Below are 14,668 nucleotides of genomic sequence, written 5' to 3' on the forward strand. Positions count from 1 at the left end.
TATAACATCATAGATAAGTAACACATAAAGAAAAGGTGAAATTGCAAAATATATGATGGAGTACAAGCTCGAGCATATTTGAGCTCAATCGATCGATGAGGCGCAGCTTAGAGGATAAATTTGTAAGGTATATTATATTAAAACGAACAATATGTACTATATATCAGCTTGAATCATAAAATATATAGTAGTATATATTAGAGGAGTGATCAACTTCTAGGTTGACAAGAAATCAAATTTCTAAGGAAGGTGATGTGATACACATGACAATGAGGGGGGGGGGGGGGTGAAGGTCGGTCAATAAGAGGACTGATCAACTTCTATGATGGTAAACTATCGAAGAGATGTACATATAATCACACATTAAAAAAATCACATTTCAAGAAGAGAAAGAAAGAACTATATATTATATGATATATCACTACTTTATCTACACATTTTTTTTGAGTTGATGTGACATAGATGAAAATATAAATTCATGTATGTTGTATGCATGAATCAAAACAAGTAATACATATTATGAGCTTAGACGATAACAATAATATCCAACTTGCCTTTAATTTCATACCCCAATATATTTTGTTTCTTCTTTCATTTTTTTGGGGGGTGGGGGTAGAGTGGGGGTGGGGGGGGTTCTAGTTCTTTTAAGGTGGCAGGTGGGGAGGCTCTGTCTTTGCTTTTCACAAGCCATCAGAGAATACAGTAGATTACAACATCGCACTTCATTATCATAGTGTTAACATCAACCTTCAATATATATATATATATATATATATATATCATAATGTCATCAAACTTTTGGGTAGGACGGTTCAAAATTGAATCGAAATTGATAATTCAAATCGAAAAAAAAGTTATTCGTTTATTGGTAATGGGTTATTGATTTAGTAATTTCGGTAATAGTTTTGATTTATTTTTATTATCAAATTAACGATTTGAAGTTTTTTCTTAATGGGTTAATCGATAACTCGACAGTAAATAAAATAATTAATATATACCATTTGATATATAAAGTATTTGACTTGGAGTTTTTCATACTTTTCTTTCTGGTTGTCTCATGCTCTCGGTTATTCTATAATGTGACAATGTTTGCTTTTGAGCAAGATGCAATATGTCAACTCAAGTGCATGGTTCATTTGGTTTATCACTTTGTTTATGATAGAGTGATTTTCAATGGATTTTTTTGTGTCAAATCTTAACAGTTAAACCTTTAACCGAACCAATAACGATCAATAACTGATAAGTCAATATCTTAATGGTTCAATAACGATTTAACATGTCTACAAATCAATAATCGATAAACTTCAAAACCGAACCGAACCGAACCGATTGATACATAGGAGAAAAAGAAAGAAGAGGTTAGGGTAAGTCACTCCAAACCACTATGCGTTTATGATAGTAAGATATATTACCAAGTTTGTCGATGACATTAAATGATCAATTAAAGCAAAATTGTTCAATTGAGGAAAGAGGAAGTTTTTGGTTCAATCATGTCAAGAAATAAAAGGTTGTAATCCCAAATATATATGGTACTCTTAAGAAATAAATTTGGAGCATAGCAAATCTTCATTATTAGAATTTTAGACCAATAATATAGAGGAGTCTTTATCTCACATCTTGTTAAATATTTCAAAATTTGAAAGTAGTCAGTTTTAAAATGCTCTTTATTTGAAATACATACAATATGTTAAATTACTTTTTCAATGAGTATTTCAAGTGAGGTAATAGTTTCTCTTTTCACAAACATTAGCTCTTTTTTTTTTCTTAATTAATAAATAAAGTGATACTCATGACTTAACACAATTTCGATTTTTAAATATTTTCTCTATAATTTTAATGTCAATTTTTTTGGACAATCAAATATTATCCAAACGCCTGATAAAGTTACTCGACCCTTGTTTTGTGTCAATACTCAATATTAGAGACCTTTAGGGTGTGTTTGGTATGAAGATGTTTTTTATTTAAGGAAAATAAATGAATTTTTTATTTTCTTATGTTTGATAAGTTTATATAAATAATTATTGTTGTATATATAAATACTATGAGAGATGACGGTGTGGTGGGAATGAAGGCCACGAGAATGGGGATGAAGATAAAGTATGTTGGAGAGTGTGAACGATACAATTAAATGTGGAATATCACTCAAGAAACTTGTTTTCCCTGCTTATACCGTTGAAGTGATTTTCCTCTTTTTTTTTAAAGAACTTGTTTTGCTTGAGAATATGATTTCTAAATTTTTTTTATCAATCAACCGTGAAAAAATTGAAAAATATTTTTTTTGTACTAAAGACACCCTAAGGTCTCGTTTGGCAGTAAATTTTGGTTTCAAGTTATTATTTTTTTTCAAAAAACTTCCAAAGAGATTCTGCTTCGATCATTTGAGTAGTCATCTACTTACAAAAATTCTGGAAATTATTTCAAACAAGTGTTTGTTTTGGCAAATTGACCTATTACTTCAACTTCAAACTTGAAAAATGGAATTTAAAGTTGGAAAAACTTGCTTCAAGAGTTTTTCAAGTTTTCACTAACAAAAGTACAATTTTATTTTCATATCCTAACATAACTTCAACTTTCAAATATATTTTTTCTTCGATTTCAATGTTAAATACTAATTTTTAAAATCTCAATTAAATAGATGATTTAGCCACTCATCCAACCTCCTAAACTAAATATAGTCTGTAAATATATAATACATGTATATTTTTGTATAGTATGTATATTATATATATATTTAAAAACAAAAATATAAACAGTAAATCCGACCAAATAGGAAAGATGCCTACTACATATTGGGCCTTAGATTATCTCATGGGTAGTAGTCCAGTTAATATCCACTTCATAAACCGCCCAATTAGGAAATTACCATTCTCATTTTGAACTATCGACCGACTTACGATGCTCTTTGGTGATATTCAGACCAGTTTACATGCACCTTAATTAATTTTACGAAATATTTGTCAATCTCCCACCCATAGATACCGGGTAGCAATTTTAACTACTACTTGATAACTTCCCACATCATATTTTGGACAAAATGCTTAAGAAAGTATCATGTTCATGAATTAGGATTAATAATGTTAATAATTATAAATAGTAAAAAGGATCAAAGATTGTAATGCTAGTTTGGAATCCAATTAAGTAGACCAAGAATTAAATGGGAAAATTACGGCTCAATGTCTTTTTGCCCATCTAATTAACAAAATATGTACACAATGTATAAAATATAAATTATATATACGTTGTATTATATATATATATATATAGCCATAAAATTTCACTTGTATAATTCAAAACTCCATAATAATAATTATTTATTAATTAAAGGCCAAAAATAAGTATTTGTTAATTTTATCCCCAAAAATGAAATGATGGTAAATGAAAAGGTAAGTATTAGTGAATTATATTGGCTATTTCTGTAAAGATTTTCCCTGGTATAATTAACCTAAATATCTTATTACTCAACTATTTAAACTAAAAATTGCGTATGAATGTGTAATTTATGTTATATCATTTCGGAAAAATAAGAAAAAACTATATAATTACATATTATCTCACTGATTGATAATTTCATACTAGATTTCACGTGAGATACATCTAGATATATGTATTTTTGCTACCAGATACACTCTGAAATACAGATACATAAGAAGAGCGGTGAGTGAGAAAGGGTGAGAGAGAGGAGGGAGACAAGCAAGTTAGGAGAGTACCCAAAATACATCTGAATCCACTTGGATATAGTCTATTCCCATATATCCAAGATACATGTACCTTGACGCGCCAAATACATATATTTGGAGACCAAAATTTGTAAAAAGAACGGCAATTTCAAAAATTCACGAGAGACCCTAAACTAGTGAAATTTTTGTTGATTTCCCAAAAATAAACAAGGAAAATTTTCGCAAATAGCCACTATAATAAACTTAATTACACTTCATATATAGCTATAGTTTTCATATTTACGAGTTGTAGCTACAGTTTAAGTTGTCTTATTTGTATAATCCGCGGGTGAGTTTCTATAATTCGCGGGTACGTTTGTATAGTTGAGTTATTTTTGTATAAACTCAAAATAACTAATTTATACAAACGCAAACATCTAAACTTTAAACAGTTATACAAATTATGAATTATACAAACTCGAAACTCCAGCCCACGTAATTATCATTAAATATTGGTCGCGAATGGTAATTAACTAAAATTATAGATATGATGACTAATTAACTAGTATATATTTGCTTAACCATGTAATTTTTCCAATAAACAATACATTACATTGCCTATATATGTAAATTCCTAATACATGTATCTGGCCCAATTAGGTCTCATGCCAAAATCACCATTTTTATTTGGGCTTCTAATCCAATCCAAATGGGAATTCACTAAATTCCATAAAATCTTCTACTCTTCTTCATCTTCATTCTTCCCCAAAAAACCTCAGCTAAATCCCCAGATGCTTAAACTGATAACTGATAAACCCAAGTAGATATCGCAGAAGAAGTCGGCATACCTGTTAATCCAAGAAAATTTGAGCTTTTTCCGAGTTCCATTTCAAGTTGTGCAGTTTCTGTTATAGAAATGCTTAGCTTAGGAAGTTATCCAAGGCAACCCCATTGTTGTGCCAGCCCAATTTCACAATGTATTCCTCTTATTTCCAAGATTCCTCGAACCCAGTTGTTTTTTACCTCAAATAAAGTGAACCATTTAAGGATTCGTTCTCTTATTGGGAAAAAACGAACTGGGAGTTGCGTTTTTGCACGCAAGGATGAAGAAAAAAGGGGGAATGGTGTGGTAGAAATGGAAGAAATTGAGGATTTTGATGATGACTATGAAGATGATGATCTTGATGTGGATGATTTTCTAGAGGATAAGGAGGATGTTGATGGAGATGATGATGGTGATGAGGTGATTATTCCATTGAGAAATATGAAGAAATGGTTAGAAAACAAGCCTCGTGGGTTTGGAGTAGATAAAGAGTATGATACTTCAGTTGAAGATAAGCTGATGGAAGAAATTGAACAGAGTAGAAAAGCTCAGCTTGCTAATATCAATAAGCTCAAGAACAATCCAGTTAAAGCAAATACCAAACAAGTTCAGCAGGATAAAGGTAACTTCTTTTGAATATTTGGGTCTTAGATTATATCATCTAAGAATGCAACTGAATTGATGGGAAACAATGAACAAGTTATGTATTTGTTCTTAGTTAGTTACCCTTGGGAATGACTCCTTTATCACCTTAAGGCTTAATAGGAGCTGAGCTGAGCATTTTTTCTACTATGGTGTTCGGGCCAGCTTGTGCATAACTCGATTAATTCCACGAGATACTTGCTAGTTGCTACCTCTAACCAACCTAAGTATTGGGTAACTCTGTCTACCAAAACTTGGAAAAGAGCTAACCTGAGCATTGTGATACCTATACCTATTGTTTGTAATTGTTCTGCCAAACATATATTAGACTTAGGAATGTGGATTCTTTTATAGTACCAAACATCTTATATAGGGGTTTCGGAGAAATTAAATTAACTAACTCCTATCTTTGATACCTTTAGAGAAATCTGCAATAGTTATTGACTCTCCCATCACCAAAACCGCCTGCATAAGCATCTAATACACCTTGTTGAGTCAAAAATTGGACCATGGCAAAATCCGTTATTGAGTTCTTGCAAGGCTGGAACAGAGGAAGGGAGCGAGGGTTGGCAAGAAATCCTTAAAGACTTGGAATACTATACATCAGGGCTCAGGCCATTTAGTGGACTGTCTGAGCTTGAAAGAAATAGCAGAATATTTCAAGGCAAAAGAGAAACATACATAGCCTTAAATTAGCTTTTGGGTGCAATCTGGTTATTGTACATGGTGTAGATGTAATGCTAGACAAAATAGAGGGATTCCACATCCTGTAATCATGCCTATTGCACTTGCTTTGTATACAAGTTTATAAATTCTTTTATTACTTATCAAACAATGGTAAACAGATAAAGCAATATTTAACATATTAGTCCCTTTTTTCCTTTTCAATCTCGTCTTATTTGTCTTTAATTGTTCATTCTTAATTCTAACCAAGATTTAAAAAGGACTAATATCAGGGCTGAAATTTGGTCGATCCCAACCCAAGTCAGATGCTTGAGCTAGATCTTGGAACTAAAATTACGAATGTTATGGAATCAAACAGCTTTAACTAGTTAAGTGATTGGCAGTATTATTTGTAGATGCTTAGTGTAGAACAAATGCGTTTGGAGGACAAAGTAGAGACCTCAAGGAGCTTCAATGCCTTCTGCATCTTCTACTCTTTTAAAAAGTGTTTCTTACCATGTTACCAGTGTCGCAGTATTTCACTTAAGTTCTACAATTTCTAAAGTTGTTCAGGATGGACTCTGTGTGCGCTTGGTCAATCTTCCTAAGAAAATGAACATTGATAAGGATCTACGAGTGGCTTTGAAAGGAGTTCCAGGAATAGTCAACATAGTTCCAGTTGTGACTGGGAACAAGAAGACCAGGAATCCTGTTTGCAAAGGCCTGGCCTATATTAACTTCAAGTCTAAGGATGAAGCACAAAGGTAATGTTTATGGCTATACGTAAGAAATAAAAGGGTGAAGAGGTGCCTATTTAATTGTTACCTTTGCATTCTTCCCTAAACTATAGAATGTTTGTAATTGTAGATTTGTGCAAATGTTTTCTGGACGAAGTATAAGTTTTGGTAAGGTTCAGAAGCAAATAAAGTGTGAGATGATAAATCCCAGATCACCAAAGTCCACAACTACAGAGTCCGTTGATAAAATTAAGCATGTCCCTGAACAAGATCTGCACGGAGACCAGGATGATGATTTTGACACAGATTTCCTCTCGGATTCAGAGGAGAACATCTCCACTGACTACGATGTTGCAGAGGTGGAGGATTTATCAGCATACACGAATGATTATGAAGAAAATTCAGAAACTTTATCCGCAGAGTCCACTTCGGGTGATGAGCAGGATGTTGGAGAAGAGTCTGAATTCTCAGAACAAAAGAAAGTCGAAGCAAAGGAGAAGAAGAAAAAGCCTAAGCAAAAGAAAGAGCAGGCCCCGAAATTGAATATTCCAGGATCTGCGCGCAAGTAAGCTATAAGCTCATGATATAGCATACTATTGTACTTATGTTAACCTCATTGCATTGGTTTCACTTACCAACTGCTGCATGTCATGCAGGTTGAAAATTAAGGAGAAAGCTGTACTCACTGGAGTTTTATCCAAATATGCACAAAAGATACCGTCTTGACTGTGAAAAAAACTGAGCTAACAATGGCCAGCATTCACATTTCTGTAGCTAGTTGTGGTTATTGTTGCTTTGTACTCTTCGTAGTCTTTGCAGTTGTTCATTTTTGTAGATTTATTATTCACTTCAATATTAAGGTCAGGTTTGTTGATTTCTTGTACGTAAATGTTAGTATCTGAATGAATCAACGGAAACAAATAGTGTGTTGATGCATATGGCTGGTTTTTCGTTGGTGTAGAGTAGCAGGTTTTGCAACGTTTGATGATTGTGAAAGTCATTCCCACTATTCTTTGGGAAACATTTAAAGTGATTCAATTGTGTCCCAGTTTCTTCTTTCTATGAGACATTGCACGAATACTCGTGTTAATTCTCAGAACTGAGACATGGAATTAGTTCGTACACTTCAAATATATATGTATGCCAAAACACTGTTGTTTTCTACAGCTGCAGAACTTCCAAAATATGTAATTGCAACAGATCTCGAGATCAATTCATATTTCGTGCATTCAACCCCAACGTCTAACTTTTCTGTTAACTAAGAAAACTTAAACATTTCATTAGGCTACCGAGTCTTCCCAAGTAACCTAGGACTAGAATATATGTGAGGTCCAGAATGTTATAACTACAGAGCACTCGAATATATGTGAGGTCCAGAATGTTATAACTACAGAGCAATCAAATGTTGCAGCACAAGCTGGAGTTTAATTTGCAGTACAGTAGATTCAGCACAAAGGCACGTCTTGCAGCAAAGACAGGTGAAGCTTTTTTCTATCAAAAAGGTGGCCATAAATGTATCAAGGCAGAAGAAAGACAAGACATTCAACGGCTAATAAGTTTCAGCTAACACGTCAATAACATTTCAGAAAAAAATGATCTTCCTCCCTTGAAGTGTAATCCCACAAAGTGGAGTCTAGGGAGGGTAGTGTACGCAGACCTTACCCCTACCTCAAAGGTAGAGAGGTGGTTTCCAATTCTTCCTCCCTTAAACCTTGTTATTATATTCTCTTTTTCTTTCAAAAACAATCAGAGAGATTGAAAAAAAAATGATTCAGACCAGTGAGATCACAGGTCAACATTAAGCAGTGAAGGCATAGATGCATCAGCCATACAACAAGTAGGAGTTTGTGGGAGGTATTATGCCATCATCAAAACAGGTTTGAGTGAAATAGCAAGTACTAAGAAGGAAAAGAAGCAGGGACCTTAGTGAAATGAAGTCCACAAGTCTAGGACTGATAGAATGATGGTTGAGAAGCTCGTGTACACGAGCTATTATAAAGACTAAACCAACGATTAACATGATGCATACCTCAAATATTCACCTATTAGGCCCAAACTGCTATAAGGAAAAAACAATCTCTTAGAAATGCATTATGCATTTTAGTCAGCAGTGTTAATAATGCCTCTTCTGTATTTGAGAAGCTTTGACTTTTGAAGGAAAAACCAGCAACCAGCTAGTAGAAGTTCCATGTATCTATTACAAGACAGTTTGATGGAGGCCTAATGCATATAAACCATGCCGGACTATCCATGGATTGAGACAGTCATCCTCTCAAAGCTATTCATACAAGCAAATCAAAAAGAGCGTGGAGTTGAAAGAGCTGAAAGCATTATGGCAACTCCACGCTTGACCCTCATCCAAAATAAGGAAACCGATAGTTAATATGAGCTTGAAAAGTACAAGAACGAGAAAGGTGTAACACCAAAGCTATAAGTACATCATGAATTAATGAAATGACATAACAAGGAATACAAGTGTAACTTGAACAATTTTTTTTTATTTTGATGACCGTGAAGTGTAACTTAAACAAATTTTCTAAAAAGAATTAATATGGGACTTGTGAAGGAAGCCAAATCAAATGAAGGAACAATTGAAACAAAAAGTAGAAGAGATGTTCGGAAAAAAGACTTTGACACAACTGTAAGAAGACCCATCAACTAAAGAAACAAACATGTTGTTTGCCCATTCTTTCTCACAATATGTTCCATCCATTCATCAGATAAGCTCAACAGTTCTACCATTTTAGAAACCCCTTCACTTAGAAGTGTATCCATTGATATGAAATTAAATGAACTTCCATAAAGCAGAACAGACATTCATATAGTTCACCCATCAACTGCGGAACAGACATTCATATAGTTCACCCAACCAATTGATATTAATAACTGGTTAAGTGATAAGTTCATCAAATGAATAATTTTCTTATAATATGCCCTGGTTAAACATGAAGACAAATGCCTCCGCTACGCATCCTTAAAACCTAACAAATAATATGATACTAGGTTGCAACTAAAACATAGCTGAAACGCAGCTTCCTCTAGCAACAGTTTTCTACCATACATTCAAAGAACCAAATTGCACACAGTTCATATGCTCCAAATCTATCAAAAGCCAAAAACACCCAAATCAGCTTCTGTTACTTCTACTCTAGTAAGACTATCATGGTATCAGTCTCGCAAAAAGAGTGATGAACTAAAACCATTCAGAAAACTCCTTAAAGCCACAAACTAATTTCTTTTCTTCAACAAAGATAAGCTGGTAGGGAAGGACCATGGATTACTCAGGCAGTTAAAACTCCTTATGAAAGGGGACTATGGAGGACTATCAGAAATCAGTGGCCAAAAATGTGGGGTAATTCTGTGATCAAAGTGGGTAATGGCAGAAAGACCATGTTCTAGAATGATATATGGGTGGGGCAAACACCTCTCAGGCAACAGTTTCCAGACATTTACAATCTCAATCAACAGAAGCTAGCTACTATCTCAGAGGTCAAAAATGCACAAGGTTGGAATCTATCCTTCAGAAGACTCCTCAATGACTGGGAAGTGGAGAGAATGATTCAGTTCTACAATACCTTGGAACAAGCTAAGAGTCTCAATTTTGAGGAAGACAAACTATTATGGAGTTTGGACAAAGGTGGCAAGTTCAGAGTGAAAGCAACCTACAAGATGCTGAATATCTCAACAGAAACCAAGGAATGGTGGCCATGGAAGATGATCTGGAAAGCGAAGATACCTCATAAAGTGGCCTGTTTTACTTGGCTAGTTGCAAGTCAAGCAGTTCTGACCCAGGACAACCTTATGAAAAGGGGCAGGCAGTTATGCTCTAGATGTTTTTTTTGTGAAGCAGAAATAGAGACAGTAAATCATCTTTTTCTGCAGTGTAAAGTGACTGGAAAATTATGGCAATGGTTCATCAATCTGAGGGGTATTGGATGGGCCATGCCAAGGCATACTTCAGAAGTACTAGAATAGAGATGGAAATCAGTCAGAACACAAGGAGAGATGGAAGATTGCCCCTTCTTGCATCTGGTGGACAATCTGGAAGGAGAGAAACCAAAGATGTTTTGAGAACAAGAACATTCCCTTCCAAAGTATAAAGATGAACTGTTTAGCAACATTTTACTTTTGGTGTATACATTCTGTACCTAAGGATATAGGGGAAATTAACCTATTTCTAGACAGTTTATAAGGAATATAGGAGATAGGTTTTGTTTTGGGCTGTCCTTTCATACTTTTGATGTAACTATGTAGGAGCACACTATTGGTGTACTCCTTTGTTTATAATACCAGTTAACTTTCTCAAAAAAAAAAAGATAAGCTGGGATCTTATGCAGATAAACCACTTACTCATAACATAAGCAATGAAAACAGTTCTACTATGAATTCATGAGATCTAAAATTGCATACATTTCAATAATCAACATCTACCAAAAGCCACAAATACCCAAATCAACTTCTGGTACTTCTACTATGGCAAGATTATCACGTATCAGTCTTGCTTAAAGAGAGATAAACTAAAACCATTCAGCAAATTCGTCAAAGCCACAAACTGATTTCTTTTCTTCAGCGAAGATCATATGCAGATAAGCAGCTTACTCATGACATAAGCAAAGACAACAATTTTCTACTAAGCATTCATGAGATCCAAGATTGCATACAGTTCAATAACCAACATCTACCAAAAGCCACAAATACCCAAAACAACTTCACTTACTCCTCTTCTACAAACAGTGTCATATGTCAAGCTCTTTAAACTAAATCCATTCAGAGAAATCCTAAAAATAACATAGTGCTTATTAAAACAAAGATAAAGGCTAAAACTTTCAGCGAAGATAACCTGGGATCTTGATACGGATAAACAACATACTCATAACATAAGCAATGACAACAAACACAATCCCAGCTGATGCAAAAGAAACCTTGACACTCTTTTCTCGGTTTTTATCAGTTGCCAAATCCAAAAGCACAATCCCAATACCACCTAGTACGAACATGAATCCAGAAGAGAGTCCTTCAATAATATACTGACCATTAACTCGACCCGGAAGAAACACCACTGGTTTAACAGCTCCGGTGAACCGGTCTTGGGTTGATCCAATTCCCGGAGGTTCAACAATGACGTCATAAACGATGCCAGAGACGACCATGAAATAGGTAAGAAGGATAAGGCTGAAAACTGTCATGGCAGAGGGAAGAGTCACCGTTGGGATTTTCAGACGGAGCTTTGGAGGGCGGAGGAAGGAGAATGGGAGAACACGGAGGATGTGGAAAATTGGGTCGATGGAGTAGTCATCAGACGGATCGGAAAATTGGGTTTTGGCGGTGGATGATGCCAGTTGGGTTTCGGATTTGGGTGGCATTCTTGATTTTCCGGCGGTGGTTCGCGGTGGCCCTGGGCTAAAAGATGGACAAGTAGATTTGCTACTTTTTTTTACGTCAATGAATTTATTTTATTGGAAGAAACACAAAAAGGAAAATATTATGGTGCGGCCCATTTGAGTGTAATTTGGGGGAAAATGCAGAAATAGCAATTTTTATTTTTTTTTTAAAATGAGGTTATGAAAGGGTAAATGGGCAGACGATTACAAGATATCAAATCAAATTCTCGGTAATAAGGTGAAAGTTAAGATTTCTCAGATATAAACTTTTTGCTTTACTAAAATAAGAGATTTTTAAATATAATATAATTGTATAAATTGTGTTATTTATAAGTGAAATTTTATCGTATTTTGATTACTGTCACATATTCGTTATGATCTCGCATACCTCCGTAATATTTTTCATGACTTTTTATACTCTCACAATTTATTTTATGATCTCAATAACTAATATCATGTTTAAAATCATAAATATACTTCATCTAATAGTATAAAGGCAATACTCATCAAAAGAAAAATTATTATTTGAAATCCATTAATGTGCCCAAGAAAAGTGAGCAATATTTTGTTTTTAACCATGTCACCATTTTGTATCTAACGTGACAATCTTGAATAGATTATGAAATTAGATATTTAAGGAAAAATTCGTGTCAACTTTAAGTGTCAACTGATGGGTTCAGAGTAAGAAATAAGGGCATGAGATAAGCATGAAATTTTAGGTATTGTTACACTTGAAAAACATTTGAAAGAAATAATAGTCAAGTACGAATTTATATTCTGAACGTGGCCAACACTTAGAACCACTAATTACCGTAGTGGACTCTTGATATGTCTACTACTAAACTAAATATTACAACAATAGTGTGAAAACTTTTTTTAAAATGAGCGCAAGCAATAATTTTAGAGAAACAAAAACAAACTCAATAGCTTTAAAGTGACAAAACTGAAATCTAAATAATAAAGATGTTTGTAAACGAATTGAAACTATTGCACAACTGACTCATCTATGAAATTTCTAATATATTGAAAATAGGTGTCGAGTCAGATCCCAGGCAGGCTACCTTAATACTCTACAAGCTAGGGGCGGAAGCATATGCAAGTCAGGGTGTTCAATAGGCCACCTCCGTCAGAAAAAAATACTGTATATACAAGTGAAATGATAAACGAAGTGATTAAACAACATATTTTGGACACCCTTGACATAAAAGGTTATTGTAGCCCAGTGGTTTCAAACCCTTTTAATGGGTTTTAAACGCATTGAATGAGCCAGTGCTTGCGTGTTTAAATCTCACTAGCAATAATTTTTTTTGTTGTGTAATTCAAGGACACCCTTCGTAAAATTTCAGGCGTCTACTAAATACTCTAGATAAATTGGAGCCCTCTAAAAGAAAGAAGACCTCACCAATGATGAACGAGAGAGACTCTAGTGGTGCGTCTATTGTCGATTCTAAGTACATGAATATGCATAATTCAAAGATGCAATGTAGAATGACGTCACTATATGAAATGTACGCTATGTAAGATAATTGAATAACTCAATTGGCTAAAGACTGAAAATACTGAGCTGAAAGAGTAACGTAATTATGATGATAAACATTAATAAATAAAGTCAATTGAATAGTAAAGCATGCATATGCACTTTAACAATAAAACGTTACAACTAAAAATATGCATTAATAACAAAAATTGAAGTACACATATATCTTTAGTCTGTTTGGGAGTTTCTCGAATCGATAACCGTCTCATGAGCCTCATGATGATACAACGTTCAAGCTATTCTTTGTCAGGGTATAAAATGAAGATTTAACTTATGGATACAAATCTAAGCCCTTACCAGAGGTTAATTGAAACTATATGTACATGGCATGAGGAAAAACTGAGTTCCTCACTATAATAATCTTACATACTCAAATGTTTCAAACCTTGATGGAGATCTACGAAGAACTGCTTTTGGAACTTAAGAATTGATTCCTTCAACGATTCCTAGGTTTGCGTATCAAAAAACGCATTAAAATCCTTAAGTTTGGGTTAGAAACTGTTTGATTAACCTTATGAATGAAGAAGAAAACTTACCCAGTCTTTGGATGGTGTGTTTCATCTCATAGGCCGTGAAAAAAAGGTAGACTTGAAAAATGAACTAGAAAATGACTAAAGGTTTCTTTTTATGGTTGTTTGCGAATTGCGGTTCACATTTGAGAATGACGAGCCTCATTTAAATTATGAACCGTGAGTTTTTAAGGGTTCTCGTATCTTTACTCCACAATTGAAATAATGAGCCATCTTTTCGTCCACAGATCGACTAAGTCGCCATTTCCTTAGAGAGTTTGATAACCCTCAGGTGGATTTCCACGTATGACAAGACAAACACGCTTTCATCACCAAGATGCATACATAAAACTCATTGTTCACAAGTAGTCACTTAAACTTGTCATTTTCATGACCCTTAACAAATACATAAACATGGCCCTTATCTTGGCTTCAATGGACAACTATGCCCTCCAACTTTGAGTACGCACAAGTAGACACTTAAACTTGTATAAAATTGAACAAGTACACACACGTGTCTTACATGACATAATACACATAGGACGCCATGTAGGGTGCATGTAGGATGAATGTGTTCATTTATTCAATTTTATACAAATTTAAGTGCCTATTTGTGCACATCCAAAGTTGTTCAAAGGCTATAAAGTTATGTAATAAAGAAGATGATATTTTAAAGTTATGTAATACATGTCATTTTTAATATAGCAAACAAAATCGTCA

General features: G+C 34.2%; 2 protein-coding genes across 2 annotated transcripts; one reads left to right on the top strand and one right to left on the bottom strand.

Moving 5' to 3' along the window:
• The first annotated feature begins 4,413 nt into the window (after positions 1-4,413).
• Positions 4,414-7,564, top strand: LOC125869178 (uncharacterized). The gene is made up of 4 exons (XM_049549740.1): positions 4,414-5,101; positions 6,350-6,548; positions 6,652-7,086; positions 7,178-7,564. The coding sequence occupies exons 1-4, from the start codon at positions 4,573-4,575 to the stop codon at positions 7,245-7,247; spliced, it is 1,233 nt and encodes a 410-aa protein (XP_049405697.1). The 5' UTR covers positions 4,414-4,572; the 3' UTR covers positions 7,248-7,564.
• A 3,564-nt stretch (positions 7,565-11,128) lies between these two features.
• LOC125868082 (uncharacterized) lies at positions 11,129-12,031 on the bottom strand. Its single transcript, XM_049548682.1, has one exon. The coding sequence runs from the start codon at positions 11,882-11,884 to the stop codon at positions 11,348-11,350; it is 537 nt and encodes a 178-aa protein (XP_049404639.1). The 5' UTR covers positions 11,885-12,031; the 3' UTR covers positions 11,129-11,347.
• Positions 12,032-14,668: the final 2,637 nt, after the last annotated feature.

The sequence above is a fragment of the Solanum stenotomum genome, chromosome 6, assembly GCF_019186545.1.
Source record: "Solanum stenotomum isolate F172 chromosome 6, ASM1918654v1, whole genome shotgun sequence".
NCBI lineage: Eukaryota > Viridiplantae > Streptophyta > Magnoliopsida > Solanales > Solanaceae > Solanum > Solanum stenotomum.

What these genes read in the sequence shown, in the direction of transcription:
- LOC125869178 (XM_049549740.1), top strand. Translation starts at nt 4,573, where the DNA reads ATGCTTAGCTTAGGAAGTTATCCAAGGCAACCCCATTGTTGTGCCAGC. An exon ending in ACAAGTTCAGCAGGATAAAG is followed by an intron (nt 5,102 to 6,349) that starts GTAACTTCTTTT and finishes CAATTTCTAAAG; the next exon opens with TTGTTCAGGATGGACTCTGT. An exon ending in ATTCCAGGATCTGCGCGCAA is followed by an intron (nt 7,087 to 7,177) that starts GTAAGCTATAAG and finishes CATGTCATGCAG; the next exon opens with GTTGAAAATTAAGGAGAAAG.
- LOC125868082 (XM_049548682.1), bottom strand. Translation starts at nt 11,884, where the DNA reads ATGCCACCCAAATCCGAAACCCAACTGGCATCATCCACCGCCAAAACC.